Source organism: Suncus etruscus, chromosome 1 (assembly GCF_024139225.1).
Source record: "Suncus etruscus isolate mSunEtr1 chromosome 1, mSunEtr1.pri.cur, whole genome shotgun sequence".
NCBI classification, from domain to species: Eukaryota; Metazoa; Chordata; class Mammalia; order Eulipotyphla; family Soricidae; genus Suncus; species Suncus etruscus.
This window is the reverse complement of record NC_064848.1, coordinates 175,038,201-175,061,019: the sequence shown is the minus strand read 5'-3', so window position 1 is coordinate 175,061,019 and position 22,819 is coordinate 175,038,201. Positions and strand designations below refer to the sequence as shown.

The following is a 22,819-nucleotide window of genomic DNA, read 5'->3' as shown; positions in this document are numbered from 1 at the left end:
CCCCTTTCAAGAAGAGACAATATTGCACACTCCATAAACTTATAAAGAAGGAAGCGGTGGAGAACGGCCAGATTCCTCTCACATCTGATTCCTTAACCTGCCCCGAAAGCACAGTGCACACTTGAAAGAATAGATCACCTACCTGAGCTGGATCACAGCTCTGTTTTTGTTTGTTTTTTTTTTGCTTGTTTGTTGTGGTTGCGTTTTTGTTTGTTTGTTTGTTTGTTTTTGGGCCACACCCGGTGGCACTCAGGAGTTACTCCTGACTCTGCATTCAGAAATCGCTACTGGCAGGCTTGGGGGACTAAATGGATTGCCAGGAAATGAACCCCAGTCTGTCCAGGGTCAGCCATGTACAAGGCAAAAACCCTACCACTGTGCTATCTCTCTGGCCTGTTTTTTTTTTTTTTGGTTTTTTTTTTTTTTTTTTTTTTGGTTTTTGAGCCATACACGGCACAGTGTTCAAGTCTTACTCCTGGCTCTAAACTCAGGGGTCATTCCTGGTTGGCTTGAAGACCATTTGGAATGCCAGGTCAGCTGTGTGCAAGGTAAGTGCCCTTTCCCATGCACTATCACTCTAGCCCATAACTCTGGTACTTTCATAGTTCAATGCTTTTCTCTGAAAATTGTTCTCTGAAAGTTTAAGAACCCTAAACATGGGGTGTAAGAAGAGCAGTTACGGGCCAGGAGAGATAGCACAGCGGTGTTTGCCTTGCAAACAGCCGATCCAGGACCAAAGGTGGTTGGTTCGAATCCCGGTGTCCCATATGGTCCCCCGTGCCTGCCAGGAGCTATTTCTGAGCAGACAGCCAGGAGTCACCCCTGAGCACCACCGGGTGTGACCCAAAAAAAAAAAAAAAAAAAAAGAAAAAAAAAAGGAGAGCAGTTACAATTAGTGGGAAATATACATTTTTGTTTGTTGTTTGTTTTATTGTTGGGCACGCTGGCGATTGCTCAGGGATTGCTCCTGGCTCTGTACTCAGCGATCTCTTCTGGCAGTACTAAGGGAATACCACGGATCAAACCCAGGTTGGCCCCATGCAAGGCAAGGGTCCTACCTACTGTATTATCTCTCTAGATTATTATCCTGAAAAATAATATGCTTAATAATAGCCACACACACAAAATATACCAGTGAAATTCTGGGCACTTTGAGCTATTCCTCAGCCAGATAGCCAGTCAACTTTCTCTATTCCCTTAACCAAAAGTAACACCTGTCGGAGCCCCACAGGTTTTGGTAAAGTCAATTTGATATACAGCTTTAAGAAAAAGGCCCCAAAAGGAGGAAGAAAAAAAAAAAAAGGCCTGACTTTTCTACCAGGACTTCAAGAAAAGCAAGAGGAGAACCATTATAAAGAACTGAAATGGGGAGGGGGGGCAATGACACAAGCAGTAAGGCGTCTGCCTTGCCCACGCTAGCCTAGATGGACCACGGTTAGATCCCCCAGCGTCCCATATGATCCCGAAAGCCAGAAATGATTTCTGAGCGCATAGCCAGGAGTAACCCCTGAGTGTCACCGGTTGGGGCCCAAAAACCAAAAAAGAAACTGAAAAAAAGGGGCCGGAGTGATAGCACAATGCGAGGGCATTTGCCTTGCACACAGCTGACCTAGGTTCAACCCCTGGCATCCCACATGATCCCCCAAGCCTGCCAGGAGCGATTTCTGAGTGTAGAGCTGGGAATAACCTCTGAGCACCAATGGATGTGGTCCAAAAACAAAAATTAAAAAAAAAATTGAGAAAGCCAATGTAATATGGAAGATGCATCACAGCAGAGACTTCCTGATCCAATACTGGATAGTAGCTGATGTTTTGCAATCTAAAGAAACTTAATTTATCTCCACGGTAGATGAACCTGTTTAAGAACGAAACAGAATAGCCTGGAGCTCAAGCTATGGAAAGGGCAAAGCAGTTTCACAGAGGAAAACGCATGATTACAGAAAGAACAATGGTCCGTGGAAAAAGTACTCACCATTCTACCGTGGTGAGGATCCTGGCTGCCTGCTTTTCACTGCAAAGAAACAACAAAAATAAGAATAAAGAGCACCATCGCATCAACAAATATCACCTATCTATTTCTAAAGTACTCTATTGCTCTTAATCTGCTCCTCTGTTGAGAATTCAGCCTTTCCATAAATCACCATTCCAAACAAGGCAATGGAGCCCCAGGAAGAAGCAACAAGTGGACCTGCAGATCACGAAGTCAGCCACGAAGTCAGCAGGAATAAGTATCATCCAAGGCTATTCGTCAGAGCTTATGGTCCCTGATCCCCAGACCCAGAAGTAAAACACTCTTCAGTCCTGATCTTCGAGGGAAAGCAAAAGAAGTGCCAACTCTGAAGGGACAGAGGTAGTCTCACCAAGACTCACTTCACTTTGGGCCCTGCAGAGACTTAAATCTGCAGGAAGGATCTCCCTAGCCTCTATGTCTGGACGTAGCACCCACCTGACCTGTTTACTGGGGACAGAGTCCAGAGCAGAGGACAAGAGGGAGGGGATCACAACCCATCAGAAAGCAGCAAGGCTGGACAGGTCCTGCTGAGCAAACTGCGAGTGGGACAGAGGTAGGAGCCACCCAAGAAGGACAGAAGCAAGGGCCTGCCCAGACCTGAGTCAATACCTGTCAAATGGGCGGAAACCACAGAAATTGCAGGACGGGGCTGGCCTCCTGGGCCCATTCATGGATCCCACTCAGAAAGGCCCCAGGTTTCACTGCCTCTTTCCCACCTGCTCCTCGACGAGCTCAGGGGCTTTCCAGAGAGGCCCAAAAGAAGGCTGTGGGTAGCAAAGCTCTATCTGTGGCCCTGGGCCTGCCTGATCACAGCCCACCTTCCCCTCGTGGGTAAGTCAGCAAGTGGCAAGTCATATGTGCTGCCTCACCGCCCACTGGCACGCAGCTTTCAGAGAGAGGGAGTGAGGAGGGAGAGGCAAGGGCCGGGCCAGGGCCTCCCCACCCAGGCTCCCAGATATAGGGGCCCCATCCCTGGGGAGCAGGAGCCAGAGGGTGGGGGGCGGGCCAGGAATGGAAAAGGAGCCCAGGTCCTAGGGGCGGAGCCTACAGGCCCGGAGGCGGAGCCCCGAGTGACAGAGGGCGGGGCTCCGAAAGCCAGGAGGGCCCGGGGCGGGGCCGGGCACGCTGCAGTCTTTGCGGGTTCCCAGACTGGCAGCGATGCGAGTGCTCGGGGCACGGGGTGACTCACCCAGGCGGCGTCCGCCCGACCCTCCGAAGGCCGCGCTCTCACCACTTCCGTCTCCTGCAGCTGCTGAGACCGCGCAGCTCCGGCCCCACCATGGCGCCCCTGGCTCCGACCAATCGCGTCTCCGCTCTCGGCCCGCCCTGGCCAATAGCCACCCTAAGTCCCGCCCAGGCCCCACCACGCAGCCGCCGCCCTCACTGTCCGGCCCTCTCATTGGTCAACTCGGGCAGACGCCCTCCCAGTTCGTAGCCAATCAGGCGCCAGAAGACGAGGCTGTAACCGGAGGGAGGTGGGGCGACGCCGGTAGCCAATGAGAAATCACAGCGCGTCCCTGCGGCAGCCAATGGGAGCGCGGCAAAAGGGGGGCTGCGGAGGAAGGCGCCAGGGGCCGGAAGTGGGGGCGGCCAGTCGCCCTACTGGTAGCGCCATTGGAGGCGGAGTCGTGCGAGGGGACGGGTCGCACGGGCGGCTTCCGGGGGCGAGCGTGTCGGCGGGTGATTCTCATTGTGAATTTCCATTGGCACGTCGGGTCGAGCCGCGGGCATCCATCCCATTGCCCTAACCTGGAGGAGTGAAGAGTCAGGCTCTGGGGACGGGAGCGCGAGGGGCAGGGCCCGAAAGCCCTAATTCAACCTTCTGTTCGTGGCCTCAGGTTATGGCCCCTCCGGCCAGCCTGGACGGATCCTCCGACTCCCGCTTCTTTGCATCCGAGAACTCATCCTGCAACATCTTCATGGCCCGTGCGGCCCCTGCCGACCTGCTTCAAGCTCTAGCTCTGAGGCGATTGGAAACCCGGCCCGGAGACCGCCACCTCCTGCTTTTGTGAACGCGTGTGGAGAATTCGGAGCTCTCGCGAGGCTTTTTCGCTCTTGCTCCGCCCACCCTCGCGCCCCGGGACTCCGCAGGCTGCAGAATGGGGATTGATTGGGGTGTCGGGTCGGACCGCTGGAGGGCGCTTTGGCCCCGCTGTATCATGCACCTGGGAAATGGTGATTTAGGGGCTCAGATTTTTATAGCGAGGCTCAGGCCTCTTTTTTTTTTTTTTTTTTTTTTTGGTTTTGGAGTCACACCCGGCAGCTCTCAGGGTTTCCTCCTGGCTCTACGCTCAGAAATCGCTCCTAGCAGGCTCAGGGGACTATATGGGATTCGAACCACCGTCCTTCTGCACGCAAGACAAACGCCCCATCTCCATGCTGTCTCTCCGGCCCCAGGCCTCATTTTTATATTGGTCCAAATGTCATCCATCACTCCGGGCTCTGGGACATCTTGTGCCTTTGTTTTATAAAGCATTGGAAGTCGAATTCATTTCTTGGCATGTTCCCCTCAATACAGAAACCTTGCGGGCTTCCACTGTAGGGTCCAGAATGTTTGAACCCTTCGAGGTCTGATGCTTAATGTTTGTTAAACGAATACCGAGCTTTGCCACGACAGTTCTCGGACTTTATTCATTTCAGAGTCTACTGGAGTGTTTGGGGGTTGCCAGACCTTCAATATGTGTTTTGTGTTCTTGTCACAGGGTTCCTAAAGTGCCAAGCTTAATTCCCCCATCGCCAAGCAAACGGATTCAGAAGGTGGTCAGCAGTCAATCACAATTATTTTTATGAAGGCTTGGTCTCAGATCCAAAACTGCCATAGAATCAGAAGTTCTGCTTGTGAGAAAAATGAAGAGGGACTGGGATTTGGATAAAAGCAAGGTAACAAGAAGATAGGGTCAAGCCAGAAAGAACAGTTCGTGGCGACCTTGCCTTGAACCCCAGGTTTAATAACAGGCATTCCATATGGTCCCCTGAACACCACAAAGGGTAATTATTGAGTGTATGCCATGGAGCCCGTAAGGGCTTGGTCCTGTAATTTAAAGTCCTCATCCTCATCAGAGTAGCCCCTGTGCATCACTGGATATGTCTCAAAAACAAGAAAAGATGAGAGGGGGCCAGAGTGGTAGCACATCAGTAGTGCGTTTGTTTGCCTTGCACACAGCTGATCCAGGACGGACCTTGGTTCAATCCCCCAGCGTCTCATATGGTCCCCCAAGCCTGGAGCAGTTTCTGAGCGCATAGCCAGGAGTAAGCCCTGACCGTCACTGGGTGTTGCCACCTTCCCCCAAGAAAAAGAAAAAGAAGATGAGGGCCCTGTCTTGGGAAAGAGGCCCCCTCCTCTCCCTGCTTAAAGGTAGAAGCCAATGTGATCCTCCCATAGCCTTTCATGAATGATCCTCAAATTATCCCCAACTGCAGGAAAACAAGTAAAGATCTGGACAGTGACACCAGAAGGCACAAAGAGATTTGTTAAACTTTATTTCCTCTGAGTCTCTGGGGAGTCAGCAAGGATATAAGGCGAAGTGGCAGTAGCTGTAGGGGCCTGAGCAGAGCTGGTGCTGGGTGGGGCCGGCACGGAGGATGAAGATTATATTTAAATATTAAGGATTGAAAGCCAGCTAGTGGGTCTCCTTCATCTGTCTTTGGATTGTATGCAGCATCTCCTGCATCCGCCGCAGCTGAAACAGGTGCCTACACTGAAAGTCTAGTCCTTGAGGTTGAGGAAGCTAAACTTTACCCATCCCTTGAGCCTGGACCATGGAGCACCCAGGGAGACTGAGTGTTAATCAGCCCCACCCTGCCCCACCCCTTCATTCCAGACATGCACCTGAGTCTAGGGCTCCCTGTCAACCCAGAGACACTGAAGTGTCTAATCAAGCAGCGGTCCTCCTAGACTCCCCTGCCACTCCAAACTGCTCTCACCTCTTCGTCTTTCTCTCGGATCAGCCTTTCAGTTTCTGGATCTGTCCCTGGTGGGACAGCAGGGATTGGGAAGTCGGTACCACTCTCTCGAGTCAGTTTGCTGAGGGGAAGGGGAGAGGGGGAGTTGGTAAGGCTAGGGGGACCCCAGCACCTGCTTGGATTGAGCCTAGAGCCTGTAGAAGAACAAAGAAGGGCTTGGTCTCACCCAAGGCTTCACTTGGGCGCCCCCCTGCCAGCTGTCCTGGCTCCTGGCCATACTTGCGGTTCCGCTCCTTCACCACCAGGCGTGTCATGCTCTGGATACACTGTGCCCGGTAGTTCTCATAATGCGTCTCCCGAGTCACGTCCTTCAGGTCCTGCATATGAGTACGCACCAGCATTGTCCTCAGCTTCACGAAGTCGCAGTGCCCTGGGTTTTCCACTGCATAGCAAGGCTAAGGGTCAGGCAGGGACATGGGGAGGGGAGAGCCTCTGAGGGCTAGGAGGTCCCCCAGACTGTTACCAGCTTTGTGCTTTACCTTCCACAATGCCCCAAGGGTAGAGACGCCCCCGAACACGTCGCCCTCTAGCCTCTACCACAGTGTTGCTGCCAATTACAGCAAACGGGATGCTTTCCTGGAAGAAATTTGAGGTATCTATCAGCAGTCCCCATTCTCTACTGTTCCTTTTCACTTGCAGCTTTGTCTCTGCTTCATCCTGCAGCCAAGGTCTGCTCCCTGCCCCAAAGCCCACCTTGTACATAATTTCATATCCCTCTACTGCCAGAAGAGACTAAGTGTGACAGAGGGCCCACCTTTAGGGCTTGGTCCTGTAATTTGAAGTCCTCATCTTCATCAGAATCACAATCTGGGAACTGGTAGATCTTGATCCCAAAGTGTGCTATCTCTTGCCGGATCTGGCAGACACATGAGAGACCACAGGTCTGGAGTCCCCAACTTTTCAGGGCCCACCTGTTATCCTCCCTCTTGTGCCCCCCTCACTTTGCATTTCTTGCGCTCCACCTCAGGAGGTGTCAGTGTGTCTGCCTTTGCCAGGATAGGTACGATATTGACTCGATGGTGCAGAGCCTTCATGAATTCCACATCCAGTGGCCGGAGCCTGGAGAACAGGAACCTGTGACCCTCTGCCAGAGGTTGCCCTGCCTCTGAGGGAGGAGCTTAGGGCTTGGGTCCTACCCATGACCGAAGGGCGAAATGAAGTAGAGGCAGCAGTGCACCCTGTTGTCTTGAATATTTTTGCGGTTCAGGCCACTCTCATCTCGGAAATACTGCTCAAACTGCTGGTCGATGTATTCTGCCACAGGCTTCCAGCTGGAACAGGGATGGACAAGCAGAGAAATGGGGGTAGGAACTGCCTGGCATAGCTCACACTTTCAACTGTGTGACTGTTATTCACTACAGCTTCAGGAAGGGATGGGGCACACCTTCCAGTCTGTGTGCTGATAATCAAACTCTGTGTACAAGCAACAGTAAGTACTCATTTGATGAGCATAAAAGAATCAAGATCATGGGTGACAGTGATAATACAAACAGTTGCCTTGCATGAAGCTGACCTGGTTTTGATCACCACCACTACATATGGTCCCTTGAGCACCATGTGAGTACAGAGCTAGGAGTAAGCTCTGAGTATGGGATGTGGCCCAAAAAGAATCAGGTGACCAATCAAAACTAGATGAGCAACAAAGAAAGGTCAGAACAATAGTACAGTGAATAAGGTGTTTGCCGTATGACTGGGTTTGATCCCTGGTACCACATATAATTCCCTGAGCCTGCCAGGAGTGATCCCTGAGCACAAAGCCAGGGATAAGTTCTGAGCACCATTGGGTGTGGCCAAAAAAAAAAAGAATAGCAAGGAGGAGAAGAAGGAAGGAAAAGAAAAATAGACAAGAGTCTGCAGGTGAGGGGCCAGAGAGATAGCATGGAGGTAAGGCATTTGCCTTGCATGCAGAAGGATGGTGGTTCAAATCCCGGCATCCCACATGGTCCCCCGAGCCTGCCAGGAGTGATTTCTGAGTGTAGAGCCAGGAGTAACCCCTGAGTGCTGCCGGTGACCCTCCCCCCCAAAAAAAATCTGCATGTGGGAAGGAGGGGGCACCCTAGGTCAACTTCATAGACCAGCCTCAGAGCCTTTGTTCATCTGACTCCATCCTCCTTTATTCCATCCTTGAAAGTTGTCAAAAGAACCACCTCTTCCACAAAGGCTCCTTATACTATGCCAACATCTCCCTATTCTTGCCTTCCCTTTAACATAGTGAAAGATAAATATGAAAGCAGAGGTTTGTGAGTAGGTTGTTGTCTTTCTCCTCTGTTACCTAGTTTACTCTTCAATGATCAGTGCTCTGATGGATGGGTGGACATGATGAGTCTCATCACCCTTCCTTTATACATGGAGAAACTAAATTCAGAGCAGCTACGAGTCTCAATCCACATGATCTGGGCTGGTCAATTCTCTACCCTCCTAAATTCCTGCCCATGTGACTTCTAAAACTTTCATTTACCAAGTTGTTACCTGATGGACACACATTGGAGAGCTCTGACACTCAACCCCTCACCTCCACTGCCTCCACACAGTAGCTTCTTGAGGATAAAACCAATTCGGCTGCTCTGCATCCCTGAAAAGGTTCAACATGGGTTGCATCCAATAGCTGCTCAAATTCCTGCTGGAACTAAGTACTTGTAGAAGTACCTTGTCTACTGTGAGGTGTCAGGCAAATGAAAGTTACAGAAAGTAGGAAGAGGTAAGTAGGAGGACTGGTGTGGTATAGTACTTGATATATAGGAGTCAGGTACTAGATGGAGGTTGAGCTGTAGGTAAGCCCAGTTTGCTGCTCTTGTTCCTGGCACAAGTAGGATGGTAAGAAAAGTTGAGGCTACCTTGCTCCATTAGGAATATTTGTGAAGATTGTGTGATAACACAGCATAGAGAAGAAGGTAAGATATGATAACCCTCCTGTAAGTCTTAGATACTGCTGCTGAAGAGGAAGCAGTGTTTGGGAGGCACAGAGTATAGACTGGAAAGTTAAGAGTCTGGTAGGAGGAAGTTATCCAGGATTGGCCCAGGAGCACACAACCTCCACAGTGTACAGGAACCAACTTAGTCTTGGCTGTAGCTGTCTTGACAGGTGGGGTTTTGTTTGTTTGTTTGGTTGGTTGGTTTTGGTTTTGGTTTTTGAGTCACAAAAACCTGGCAGTGGCACTCGTTACTCCTGGCTCTGTGCTCAGAAATTGCCCCTGCAGGCTCTGGGGACAATGTGGGATGCTGGGATTTGAACCACTGTCCATTCTGAATCAGCTGCATGCAAGGCAAACGCCCTCCCACTGTGCTATCTCTCCAGCCACCATCTTGACAGTTTTTGTTGTTGTGTTTTGAGGACACAACTGATGGTGTATAGTGCTTACTCCCAGCTCTACTAAGGGATAACTCCTGGCAAGGATCATAGAAACAAAATAGGTGCTGGAGGGTCTAACCTGGTCAATCACATGCAAAGCAAGGGCCCAGCCTGCATTAATACCTCTCTGGCCCATCTTAGATTTTGTTTGTTTGATTTGAGTTTGTTTGGTCTTGTTTTTTTATGCTAAGGGCATATTCCTGACTACACTCAGGGATCACTCCTGGCTTGAGTAACATATGGGATGCTGAGGATTGAATCCAGATCAGCTGTGTATAAGGCAATCACCCTAACTTACAGTATGCTCACTGTGGTCTTAGCATTTTTACTCACTTTAACAAGAACTTTTTTTTATTTTATACTTTCTCTCTCTCTCTCTCTCCTCTCTCTCTCTCTCTCTCTCTCTCTCTCTCTCTCTCTCTCTCTCTCTCTCTCTCTATCTCTCTCTCTCTCTCTCTCGGTGGGGGAGGGAGCTATACCTGGCAGTTCTCAGAATCTATCTTGGCTTGATGATGTTTAGGGAAATTTCCTGAACCTTGCAGAGTACCATAGTTCCTCCCACAATTATGTTCAACATGTGTTATGTATTCATAACATATGTGTTCAGCCTTTAAGTAATCTTCCTAGCCACCCCATCTTTTTGTACCACTCCCATGGTAGATCACAGGGACCATATCTAGCTCAGTGCTCAGGGACCATAGTGGTGCTGGGATTCAAATACATGCTTTAATCTTTTTTTGGTTTGGGGGTTTGGGGCCCTAGCAGGCAGTACTCAGGGCTTATTCCTGGCTCCGCCACAGAAATTACTATTGGCAAGTTCAGAGGACCACATGAGATGCTGAGGATCAAACCTGGGTCCTGGGTTAGCTGTGTGAGAGGGAAACGCCCTACCTGCTTGCTATCACTCTATTCCATATGTCTTAAACTTTGTTATCTTATTGGTCCCATTCTACAATTTTTGTGTGTTTTTGTTTGGGGGCCACACCTAGTGGTTACTCCTGTCTCTGCTCTCTGAAATCATTCCTGGTGGTGCTCTGGTGATGTGGATGCTAGGGATCGAACCTGGTTCAGCCACATGTCCAGGTAGTTTTAAGATGATCAAAGTGAGGTGTAAGGCCAGAATTTTTTTCTTTGGTTTTGTCTTTTTTTTTTGGGGGGGGGGCCACATTCTGTAGTGCTCCGGGGTGACTCCTGGCTCTGTGCTTAGCAGGCTTGAAGGACCATATGGGATGCTGAGGATCAAATCTGGGTCAGCTGTGTGCAGGCAAAGGTACTACTTACTGAGCTATCACTCTTCTCCCAAGAATCTTATGTTTTCTTTTTTGTTTGTTTATTTTTAGGCCACATCCGGTGATGATAAGGGGTTACTCCTGGCTCTGCACTCAGAAATCGCTCCTGGCTCTACATTCAGAAATAGCTCCTGGCTCAGGGGACGATATGGGTGCCGGGGATCAAACCCAGGTCCATCCTGGGTCAGTGATGTGTAAGGCAAACGCCCTACTGCTGTGCTATCACTCCGGCCCAAGAATCTGATTTTTTTTCTTTCTTTTTGGGCCACACCCGGTGGTGCTCAGGGATTACTACTGGTCATCTGCTCAGAAATCGCTCCTGAAAGGCCCGAGGGACCATATGGAATGCTAGGATTTGAACCCTGTTGGTCCTGGGTTGGCATACAAGGCAAATGCCTACGACTGTGCTATCTCTCCAGCCCCAGAATCTGATTTTTTTTCTATTTGAAAAGACAGGAAGTAATTTTTCTCTAGATCATGCCATATGTAACTAGACAATGAGATCAGGACGAACTTCAACAAAAGGCACCCATTTTTTCCCTGTCTCTCTCCAGGGGCCCGCGGGCCACAAATGGCCCTCCGTACAACATTTTGTGGCCCTGCCCTCGAGGAATCTTTGTTTCGTTTTGTTTTAGTTGTTTGGGTCACACCCCCCAATGTTCAAGGCTTACTACTGACTTTGCACTCAAGGATCACCCCGACTTTGCCTCCTGCAGCCCCCAGGTAAATTGAGTTTGAGACCCCTGCAACCCATTTTACTAGTCACTTAGGTCTGACATTACCTAATCATCACTCCAAATTCCTGAAAAATAAAAACAAAACCACCATCTATTCTTTGGTCAGAGAGCCTAAAAGTTACCTGGTGTTTAAAAAAAGCTCCACTCTGGGGCCGAAGAGATAGCATGGAGGTAAGGCGTTTGCCTTACATGCAGAAGGTCATTGGTTCGAATCCTAGCATCCCATATGGTCCCCTGAGCCTGCCAGGGGCAATTTCTGAGTGTAGAGCCAGGAGTAATCCCTGAACCCTGCCAGGTGTGACCCAAAAACAAACAAACAAACAAATAATAATAATAATAATAATAATAATAAGCTCCACTCATATTTTCCCTTTACCTTTTCTTCTTCCTCTTCACCCCTCTCTTCTTGACTCAGACCCCCTTTAATACTTGTTTGTGGCAGGAACATAGAGATAACACACAGATGGGGCCAGAGCAATAGCACAGCAGGTAGGATGTTTGCCTTACACGCGACCAACCTGGATTTGATTCCCAGCATCCTATAGGGTCCCTGAGCCTACCAGGAGTGATTTGTGAGCAGTCAGGAGTAACCCTGAGTGCCACCAGATGAAGCCCTAAAACAACAACAAAAAAGTAACAAAAAGAGCTAAGCACATACTTTGAGTATGGCCCAAGTTCGATCCTCAGCACTGCTTAGTCCCCTGAGCATAGCAGGAAGCAAGAGCTCTTCAGCCCAAGGGAGAGAGTAGCCCCACGCACCACATGTGGGAGTGGGAGGGGGAAACAGATGAATTGTTTGTTGTTCCTAAAAAGTTACTAGTGAAGGGGCCGGAAAGATAGCATGAAGGTAAGGCATTTGCCTTGCATGCAGAAGGTCAGAGGTTCGAATCCTGGCATCCCATATGGTCCCCTGAGCCTGCCAGGAGTGATTTCTGAGCATAGAGCCATGAGTAACCCCTGAGTGCTGCTGGGTGTGACCCAAAAAAACAAAAACAAAAAAAGTTACTAGTGAAAGGAAAGGAGGCATTTATTAAAGTCCTACTGTCAAGTGTTTGCTTTCTTGAAGCTGTTCTTTCTTTGGGGGGCAAGAGGACAGGTGGCTTCTTGAACAGTACCCTGGGGACCTGAGGCCATTCCCACGGATTCTTGGCTGGGTTCTGCTCAGGCTCTGCAATGCTAAGGACAACCAGGGCCATCCCAGCAATGCTTGAAGTCTCCATAGCTTCCAGTGCTATACTAGGAATCCTCAGGAAACTATGAGGCATTGGGAACTAACCTAGGGTGGGTGCATGCAAAGCATGCATCTTAAACACTGAATGGCCAATGATCTCTCTGGTCCCTGAGGCTCTGTCCTCTTTTTTGGTTTTTGTTTTTAGGCCACACCTGGTGGCGCTCAGGGATTACTCCTGACTCTGTGCTCAAAAATCACTCCTGGCTGGGGACCATATAGGATGCCAGGGATTCAACCTGATTTTGTCATCCATAACGCAAATATCCTCCCCACAGTGCTAGCACTCTGACCCCAAGGCTCTGCTTTCTTATGTTTTCACCCCCACTATAGAATTACAACAGGTCAAAATCAGAAGGAATTTAGAGAAAAGTCTGTTCTATTTCTTTCCCCCTCACTTCACAGAGGGGACAGCTGCCCAGAAGGGAGAGTGATATTGTACATGATCACCACCCTTTCCTTCATACGTGGAATCTTGCCTGTGGATGTGTACATAATGGGAGTGACCCCCAGGGCTGTGTTTGGCCAGACATACCACTCTGTGTTGTTGACTGCATCCCCAAAGCCTGGTGTGTCCACAATGGTGAGCCGCAGTCTCACGCCCTTTTCTTCTATGTCCACCGCGTGTTTAGTGATCTCCACAGTTTGCATGATGCGTTCTATGGAAAGGGGAAACTGAGGCCAGGGCCTTCTCTGAGTGAACAAACTGCCTATCCCAACCAGCTTTGTTGCCCAGGCTGCTGGTACATGCTGCCCCCCTTTCCCACTCTGAGGCTCCAGGGGGGCCAGTTCTCTGGGAACCAGCAAGTAGCACATTTCCCAACACAGGAAATGCCGGTGGCTGTTGGCTCTGGCCCCAGCGTCTTCTCTGCTCCCGACAATTTTCTTGGATTCCTGGAATCCTTTTGGGGGTCAGAAACTCACCCAGAGAACAGGATTCTGGTCCTGCCCTCCTTCAGCACCCAAATCTTTAGGGAATGAGTTGGTGAGCTGCCAGGCACAACAGGCCACAGAAGGATGCTGTTGGTCTCGCTAGGAAGCCTCAGCTTCGCTCAGGCTGGGGAGGCTGACTGAGGGATCATGAGTGCCTGAGTTTGCCCGCCTTCATGCTTCTTTCCTTACCTTCAGCACTGAGCAACTTCCGGTCCCGATACAGATCCGTGAGGAAGAGGCTGTTGACAAGGGTGGATTTCCCCAGGCCAGACTCTCCTGACAGGGGTCAAGAGATAGAGAAGCACAAGCTCAGAAGATATCATCCATCAACACTGGGAAACCCTCTGGACTAAAATAGGTAGTTTACGAGAGGGAAGGGAGCTTTCTTATCTAATTAGGAAGTGATCAACTAACCCAATCAACGCAACATTTAGCATGTTTAGCATGAGAAGGAAACTCAGAAAACAGCTTGCCCAGCCTTGTTATTTGCCAGAGGCCCAGAGAGGATTAGAGAATGCCCAAGAGAGAGGCAAATGATAGAAAACTGTAGATCCAATGAGCTTTTTGTATTTTTGGTTAGTTAGTTGGAGGGCCATCCCTGGAAGTGCTCAGGGGCTAAGCCCAATACGTGCTCCTGGTCACTCCTGGCAATGTTCCATGGACCCATTCAGTACAAGGGCTCTGACCTAGGTCTCCCACATGCAAGGCACATGGACTGGTCCTTTGAACTCTATCTCTGGCCCTTGAGTGTATATGTGTGTGTATTGTTTTTGTTTTGGAACCACACCCAGAAGCTCTCAGTGCTTAGAGCCTTCTCCCTGTGTTGGGAAGCCACTGTGGTACCAGGATGGAAGCATTGGGGCTCACTTTGCAAACTAAGTGCTCCAGCCCCTGGAGCTCTTTAGCTCCCTAAAGCTTCTCTGAAGTGTTAATAATCACCTGCATCTAGTTACTTTTAGAAATTCTGGCTACTTTGCAAAAAAGGCACAGCCAAGTTTCTCTTCCCTTCCTCCCTCCCCTCCATGTATATGTTCTCCCCACCCAAACTTCCTCTGCACCACCACCACCACCACCACAGTCCCACTCTACCTGCCACCATGAGCGTAAAGTCAAAGCCTTTTTTCACAGATTTCCGGTGGACTTGGTTGGGTAGGGTCGCAAAGCCCACATACTCCTTGTCATCCTAGTAGACAAAAACACCAAGTCTATGGGGTGACCAGCTAGAGGGGTCCCAGGACCCGATACCAGCCTTCCTCCTCTCTCCTAGGTCTTTGCCCAATTTTAGAACCAGAATGCCCAACTCCTTTGAGTTCCATCTGAGGTCACCAGCTGAGTTCCAGCCCCCGAAAGGCACAGTCAGTTCTGAGTGCAACTAGTGTCAACTATGGCACAGAGTTGGGGTCAAAATGGTACAGGCAGAGACCCAGCACTCGTGCTCTTCTCTCTCTCTCTCTCTCTCTCTCTCTCTCTCTCTCTCTCTCTCTCTCTCTCTCTCTCTCTCTCTCTCTCTCTCTCTCCTCTCTCTTTCTCTCTCCTCTCTCACTCACTCACTCATTCACACACACACACACACACACACACACACACACACACACACTGATCTTTTTGCTCTCTTACTAGGTCTAAACTACTTTGCTCAAAGATAAAAGGCTAGGCCAGCAGCTCTACCTCAGAGGAATCATAAGGATCAAGCCTGCCCCACGGACTGCGGGGCCGGGCAGAGGGGCTGAGAGGGGCTGGGGCAGAGATGTACTGCTGGCTGTCACAGGGTTGGGACCACGAGGAGGCTCTGAGCTCCAGGTCATCCTCGCAGAAATCTGGAGCCTGGGGCTTTGGCTCCTGACGGGGCCTGGCCACTCGGGGCCTGGACTCTCGTTGACAGGTGTCGCTTCCTGGGAAATCCTTCACGAACTTGTTCAGTTCTTTATCATCTGTCTCCTCCAGAAAGTGCCTGATCTGAGGGTGGGGAGATGGGAAGGGAGGTGGGTGGAAGGGAAATTAAAAATAGGAAGACAGGAAAAGGCCAGAGGGAGAGAGAGGAAAGCACTTATGGTTAAGGAGGTAAAGAAAGTGCAACCAAGCCAAAGGAGCCCTGAGGGTCCAGGAGTGGCCTGGGCAGCCCCAAAAGCTCTGGCAACTGTCTTGGGAACTGAAGAGTTCCCTCTCTCCTTCTAGTGGGAGGTGCCTGTTGAGGCTGTCCCTCCTTGAGGTCCCAATAGGGGCCAGGGACCACCCTAAAGGCCAGGAAGTGAGAGTGAATCATGGAAAACAGACAGGCATTAGAACTGTTAGAGGAACGAACATGGCTCAAGGTACAGAGAAAAATGTAGGGGATCAAGAGGGGAGGGAGTGCCAGGTCACTCGGGAGCCACCAGAGGGCGCTATGCCACCTACCCGTGAGCCTGAGGGCACTTGGGCAGATGCGATTGAGGGGATCTATGCCAGGAGTGCAACTGTTCTGACCCTCTTTATTCTGACACTGTGCCCCATTTGAGGCTGAACCCAGGTCTCAGAAGGGAAAGACAGACCCTGTCTGTGGCCACTGCTGTAGGAAATAATGACTAGAAGAGGCCTCCCAGGGCTGAAGTGAGGCTGGGCCCCATTGTGAGGGCCCTTTTAAGTGGAACTAGGCTTTAGGGAGCAAGGTGGGAGGCCTGTAGCCTAAACTGTGAATTATGGGGGTGGCAGGCACAGAACCAGTTGGCTCCTCTACAGAGACCTGTCTAACCCTGATCTTAGATTGGAAAAGTCGCTCCCCCTCTCTCACTTTACTTCAGTCTAAACCCTAAAGCTTATCTCCTTCCGGGGCCAACCCCCTCAGTGGAGTGCCTGGTAGTGCTGGGCTCAGTTCTGCCTCACAATACCCACTTGCCACCCCCAGACAATGGACAAGAGCTGGCTTCAGAGGCTGACTCACCCTCTGGGGATCGGCCAAAGCAGTGGGGGCTACCCTGAACCACTGTGGAACCCCAGGATGTGGTGATAAGCTGGCCTGTGCTCCCCATTTCATAAAGGGAAGGCCTGAGAGAGGCAGTCATGCACAAGGACTGCATGAAACCAATGAGAAAGCCACCTAAGAGTCCACTTTCACTTGTCCAAGTTTTCACAAGTCCACTCTTGCCTCCCAGGTCCCCGCACTGCTCACAGCTTTGATCTCTGGGACTCCCCTGGGCCCCAAGTAGCCCTCCAGACTGAAATCAGAACAGCAGCACAGATCAGTGACCAGAGGAAAGAACTGAACCAAGCCCAGCTGCTCAGGCTCTGATCATACATAACAATTGTGGGGAGGGTTGAAGAGATAGCACAAGTCGTGAGGCATTTTCCTTGCATGCAGCTAACCAGGGAGGGACCCAGTTTAATACCCAGCATCCCAAGTGGGCCCCCGCCTGCCAGGTGCGATTTTTGAGTGCAAAGCCAGGAGTAATCCCTCAGCACTGCCAGGTGTGGCCCAGAAACCAATCAATTAATCAATCACAAAAAAAATTGTGGGGCCTAGAGGGTAGACATAATCCCAATCTATATCAATTGTCCTAGTAATTTATTTTAGCTTTTGTGCCTTACCCCATGGTGTTCAGGGATTACTCCCAGCTCAGTGCTAATGGGTTACTCCTAATGGTGCTCAGGGGAATATGTGATGCCAGGTTTGAACCCCAGGTTCTAGCATACAAAGCCTGTGCTCCAGTTCTCAGAGCCATTGCCTGGCCCCAGCAGGAATACTGAGTTTTGTTTTTCCCTTGGGGCTAGGAATTGAACCAAGGGCCTCACTCATGGAAGGCATGTGCATTGAAACCAAGCCACATTCCCCAGCCCCAAGACTGTGTCCCTTTCACTGTCCAAATAGCCTCATTGGATCAATTGATTCTATGGCAAAAGAGGTATGGGCAGGGGATACAGCCACTCTTGCTTTCTGGCAGAGTCTGATGGGTTTCAGGAAACTGTGCCCCACTAAAAAACCTACAGAGCACCAGTCGTTGTCTGGAGCTTAGGCTAAGGGTAGGCAAAAGAAAGCAACTCTGGGGGTCGGAGAGATAGCATGGAGGTAAGGCGTTTGCCTTTCATGCAGGAGGTCATCGGTTCAAATCCCGGCGTCCCATATGGTCCCCCTTGCCTGCCAGGAGCAATTTCTGAGCCTGGAGCCAGGAATAACCCCTGAGCACTGCCGGGTGTGACCCAAAAAAGAAAAAAGAAAGCAACTCTGCCTAGTTTTTGCAGGGGCACTGGGCAAGGGTCAGTAGGAAAGGGAAGGTCCCCTCCAGAAGATCCACCAGCATCCTAATACCATTCTTCCTTCCAGCCCTGGATGCTCAGAGATTGGGGACACCAGGATCCCCACCCCATATCTGTTCAGCCCCCTCATCTCTAGTTTCCAGTTCTTTCAGAGATCAAACTGAATTAGGGTCCTACTCCCAGCCAAAGCAAGGGGAGACAGGCCAAGCCCCCCTCCCCCCTAAGCAGCACCTTACCCTGGCTTCAGGCCTGTCCTCAGGGTCAAAGCTGCCTGGACAGTCCAGTGGACGGTCCATGTCCCACAATTCAGACGCCTTGTTGGTCAGCTCTAGATCTAATTTTATCTGCCAGGCCAAGTTCCTCACACACAGAAACAGTCTGGTCTCGATACTCTTGTGTTCCAGCTGCCTGGCTTGCTCCTTTCCCTTTCTCTTTGACCCCCTGTTTCTGTCAGGGGCCAGAAAAGTCTGTGGAATGTTCTTCCCACCCCTTGCCCCCCTTCCCTGGCTCCCACCCTCGGGGGCAGCTCAGCTGCAGCAGGATCACAGGCTTCGCTGCAGGCCCTCATGTTCTGATTGGCTGCCCCGGGATGCCTGTTGCTGCCAACCCTGGTGGGCATAGCACCAGCCTCCCCCTCTGTCCACAGCACAATCCATTTGCCCTCTCTAGCTATCCCCCAAGGTCACTAAAGCCTGTGTGAGGGTTATGGGCCATCCTCTCAAAGGATCTGAATCTCACCCTTTCACCTGATCTTAAAAGTATACTAAAGAGGGAAGGGGGTGTGTACCTGAGAGGCCCCTGAAATGGGTGCATGGGAACCGCTGCTCATTCCTTCCAGTTTCCCTTAGTGTTCCCCTGGCACAGACACCCCCCCCAACCCCCAGATTTTCCTGCAGAGACTTTGAGCCACAGAGGGAACTCTGCTACAGAGACTCTCCCACCACCTGATTCACCATGGAGACCCTCACCATGTGTCTCCCCTTCTCCCAACTTCTGCAGTCAGTGAGGAAACTGCAGGGCTTTGGTCTAAGGACAGGGGCTCTGGCCAGCATGAAGCCACCACCATCCCAGTCAGGTGGCAGACAAATTGAGGGGCTCAAGCAGAAGGTAGTTAGTGGTCAGGAAGCCAGTGTGTCTGGTCTGATCAGAAACACCTTGCTGATTCTGAATAGTGTGTAGTTTTCAATTTAGAAGAATACCCGCAGTATGTGGGCCTACTGCCAACTCAGGGCTCAAGGGTCACCCCCAACAGTGCTCAGGGATTGAGCCCAGGCCTCCCACATACAAAGCATGTGCGCCCTGTGAACCATCTTGCCTGCCCTGGAATAGGATCTTAATTTCAGGGTCTGATAGTCCAACTGTAGAATGGCTCTCCTCTGCCTCACAGGAAGGCTGGGAAAGAAAGCACTGCCAGATGACAATTAACTAAGATACTTGGAGTTTGAGGAGAGAAGGTGCCTGTCAGGCCACAGGATGGTTATTAAATGGCCCTGTCGTTCGCTTGCCATGCAAATCATTCCCAGCCTGCCCGCCTGGACTAGGCAGCTCTCCACTGCCCTCCCACAAAGAAACCCAACGGAGGACTCTGGCTGGATATGAACCATTCAGTATCAGGACTGGTGGGGGAACTGAAGGGGGGGAGTGTCTTTAGAGGAACACGGTTGTCTGCGCCAACTTGGAAGCACCAAGACCTCAGCTGAACTGAGCTAAGTGTGTGGCAGAAAAGGCCCTTTTTGGTCCCCCTGAGTTTGGCACTGGAGACACTCAGCACTCCTCAGGCTTGCAACCCTGGAACAATCCGCTTGTCTGCCCCCATCCCCCGAGGGGAGTAAGATCGGGGCAAGCATCAGAACAGGCTCCACTTGGCCTCTCCCAGGAAACCCCCTCGGGAGAAGGTCGCAGGGTCACTAAAACTTCCTGGCCAAGATTTGGGCCTCAGCCTGGAAACAGCTTGAGAGACAAGAGTCCAAAATGTTGTATTTCCAGACCTGAAAGATTCAAATTCCAGGGGGCCTGGCATCCCCAAACCCCTGATTTCAACAGTCTGCGCCTCCTAATGCAGAAGACAAACCCAGAGGACTTCCAGACCTGGGGGAGAGGCTGGCATCTAAGATGGGCACAATGGGTCTGGGCAGTCTCTGAAAACAGCGCCAAAGAGCCACCGGCAGCCTCACCAACAAACATCAAAACTTCCTACTACCTGCGGTGGCTGTGCTGGGTCCCCGTTTCTCCTCCCATCACAGGCAGGTGGCAGGAACGAGCTCCCACACCGCCTCCACTGCAGAGGGCCTGGTTGGGAGGGATGTGGGGCTGGTGGGGGCAGGTTGCAGCAGAAAGAAGCAAAGGATAAAAGCTGATCCCACCGAGGAGGAGACGCAGGGAGGCCCTTTCTCTGGGTCTCTGCAGCGAGGACACTGCGGGAAGGGCGTCCCTTGCAAGCCCCCCAGCCCAGCATTTCCTTATCTCTCCTGGCTGGAGAGGCTGGCAAGTGTCAGGCGCGTCGCCTCCAAGTATTGCGCTGAGGAAGCTGGCCGCTAAACCCAGGGTAGGTGGGTGAGGAAAGGCATCAGGTTAAGCCTGAGCTGGAGGGGGCGGGCACCTCCTGGGCACCCACGGGGGGCCCTGGACTAGAAATCTAGCACGCGCTTCTCTCACCTGGGTCCAGGTTAGCACCGACCCCAGAACCCCAACACCAACCAACCTTACCCCAGGGGTCTCCCCGACCCCCAGACGCTGGTCAGAGGAGAACAAGAAACTTGGGACCAGAGACGCGGTGCCACCCGCCAGCAGTGCCAGCCTGCTCTCTGAACCGGCCACAGCTGCCCACCCCGGGCCCCGCACAGCCTGGGCTGCAGGGCTGCGGGTCCCGAAGGAGCCGCCCAGGTCTGCGGGCCTTGCCCAGCGCCCGTCCGCCTTACCATGGCTGCAGCCCGGGCCGGGCCGGCTCCGCCTGGGTGGACAGCGCCCGACAACCCGCAGCGGGAGCTGCGCGCCGACCTCGCTTCCCCGCGGGTCCCCGAGAGCAGCGGCCGGCCGCGGACGGGCGGGGCGAGGCGAGGCGCTGCGGGGCGGGGCCTGACCTCCTCTGCCGTGGGGTGCGGGTGCCCCGGACCGGGGGGCCGCCAGCCCGGGAGCGGCTCTGACCCGCAGTTTCCCCGGCCAGGCGGAGAGGAGAGAAGGCTGGAGCCTTCCTGTGTGTCGATCTCCCCCCAGTCCTTGCCAGGGGCCTCTTGAGGCATTGCAGTCAGTATTGTGGGGGGCTGGAGCCTGTCCCCCCAAGAATAGGAACCACCCACCTGGCATTCCCAGGAGGAGAAGCCGCTGCAAGGAGAAGAGAGGTTAGCCCCCCAAACTGGAAAGAAACTCCTGAGATTGATTGTGCGGGGTTTCGGGAAATGAGCCCGGAATTTGCTGTCCAGATATTCACTCACTCATCGTCCCTAGCTTGGCTGTACCTTAAGAGAACCCCAACACTGCCCACTGCCCTGCAGGCGGGCAAAAGAGAAAGACCCAGAGATTCCCATTAGACAGGACCCTAGATTCGACAGACTGACGAGCTTTCCTTTTCTTTCCTGTTCTTTTGAGGTGAAGGTGAGCCCAGGACTAAATCTATGACCTTACAACTGGCATGTAAGGCAAATTTCCACAACTGAGCTGCATCTTCAGTCCTCCAGATTAAGGACAGAAAGGGATTTGCTGCAGAATTTGGCCCCAGAGAAGCCTTGTCTGGGGCTAAAGAAAGAGGAGCCAGGGGAGAGGCCAGTGTGGGAGTGCCCCCCCTCCCCATGCCAGGCTAGCAGATGACCCAACAGCTTTAGGAGAATTAGAGGTTCAGGGGGGTCAACAGGGGTGAGAGGTAGGTCCCTCCCACCTTAGGGGGTGGGAAGGTAGTAAGGGATTTCCTGAGCTGGTCAGGCTTCTGGGGAAGTTTCCAGGAGCATGCCCCTCCCTGAGTCCCGGGAGCTCTTCTCCAATGGCAGGCTGAGTGACCTAAATACACTTTGCACAAGCACAGTCCCGACCTTCTGTATTGGTGAAGGGCACCAGAGGTGGCCACCCTCTTCTGGCCTGATCTGCGACCTAGTGCTCATTGTTGGAAGCAGTGAGCACTCAACTGTGGGAGGGAGAGGGCCTGAGCATGGTAAGTGACATTAGGCAGTGAAAACAAGGAGCTGCTGCCGGAGATGTCATTGGATATCTGGCACTGGTGAGCTAGAGAAAGGGAGTGGGTACAAATGCTTGGAGAAATCAGGATGGGCTGGGGCTGGAGTTATAGTACAGCGGGTAGGGCACCTGCCTTGCACACAGCGAACCAGGGTTCAATCCTATGCATCCCATGTGGAGATGCAATCCCTCCAGGAGAGATTCCTGGGTGCAAAATTCCAGGAGTAACCCAAACATTGGGTGTTCCTCCCAAATAAAAAACATAAAAAGTATCAGGATGGTAGGGCCAGAGAGAAAGCACAGCGGTAGGGCATTTGCCTTGCACGAAGTAGACCCAGGACAGATGGTGGTTCAAATCCCAGCATCCTGGTGCCTGCCAGTAGCGATTTCTGAGCACAGAGCCAGGAGTAACCCAAGCACTTCCGGGTATGACCCAAAAACAAACTAACAAACAAAAAATAACAAGATCGGGTTTCAGGAATAGCTTAGTGGTAGAGAGCCTGTGAGGCTGGAGTTTGATCCCTGGCACCACCTCACATGTGATCCCAGCAATTCTGTTGCCTGCAAACCCCCCAAGCCACACAAATTGTACATTTTCTGTGCAATTCTGGCTGTGCACACTACAGCCAAAAAAAGAAATGTACATAAGTACCCCAACAACAGTGTGTGAGGTTCACATAGAAATGTATATGACCTCCAATACAGCAGAAATAACAAAGGAAAGGGAAAGGGACGTTAAATTTTAAAAAATATAATTAGGGACGAAGCGATAGCACAGCGATAGGGCATTTTCCTTTCACGCAACCTATCCAGGATGGATCCCGGTTCAATCCTGGATCCCGTATGGTCCCCCAAGCCTACCAGAAGCGATTTCTGAGCAGAGACAGGAGTAACCCCTGAAAACCAAAAATAAACAAA

General features: G+C 51.6%; 2 protein-coding genes across 7 annotated transcripts in view; both read right to left on the bottom strand.

The window, feature by feature from the left end:
- Positions 1-3,405, bottom strand: part of MTMR4 (myotubularin related protein 4) — a 28,740-nt gene extending 25,335 nt beyond the window's left edge. Inside the window, exons 1-2 of one of the 2 annotated variants that reach the window (XM_049771308.1) lie at positions 3,201-3,405; positions 1,973-2,011 (exon numbers count right to left, since the gene is read on the bottom strand). In XM_049771308.1, the coding sequence (XP_049627265.1) occupies positions 1,973-1,975 (3 nt within the window). In that variant the 5' untranslated portion in view covers positions 1,976-2,011; positions 3,201-3,405. Of the gene's footprint in view, positions 1-1,972; positions 2,012-2,620; positions 2,639-3,200 lie in introns of those variants that run through there. The other variant, XM_049771314.1, reaches the window with a different exon arrangement.
- Positions 3,406-5,474: 2,069 nt separating this feature from the next.
- SEPTIN4 (septin 4) lies at positions 5,475-20,941 on the bottom strand. Of its 5 annotated transcripts, XM_049771927.1 has the most exons (12): positions 17,974-18,130; positions 15,179-15,466; positions 14,600-14,693; positions 13,700-13,786; positions 13,113-13,236; positions 7,111-7,245; positions 6,916-7,033; positions 6,729-6,830; positions 6,454-6,550; positions 6,194-6,356; positions 5,936-6,035; positions 5,475-5,691 (listed from the first exon to the last, which is right to left on the bottom strand). In XM_049771927.1, the coding sequence occupies exons 1-12, from the start codon at positions 18,031-18,033 to the stop codon at positions 5,632-5,634; spliced, it is 1,428 nt and encodes a 475-aa protein (XP_049627884.1). In that variant the 5' UTR covers positions 18,034-18,130; the 3' UTR covers positions 5,475-5,631. The 5 variants fall into 5 exon arrangements, with proteins under 5 accessions (XP_049627884.1, XP_049627905.1, XP_049627894.1 ...); XM_049771948.1 differs by lacking the exon at positions 5,475-5,691 and having other exon boundaries at positions 5,962-6,108; positions 17,974-18,129; XM_049771937.1 differs by lacking the exons at positions 5,475-5,691; positions 17,974-18,130 and adding an exon at positions 20,656-20,941 and having other exon boundaries at positions 5,962-6,356.
- Between the last annotated feature and the right edge of the window lie 1,878 nt (positions 20,942-22,819).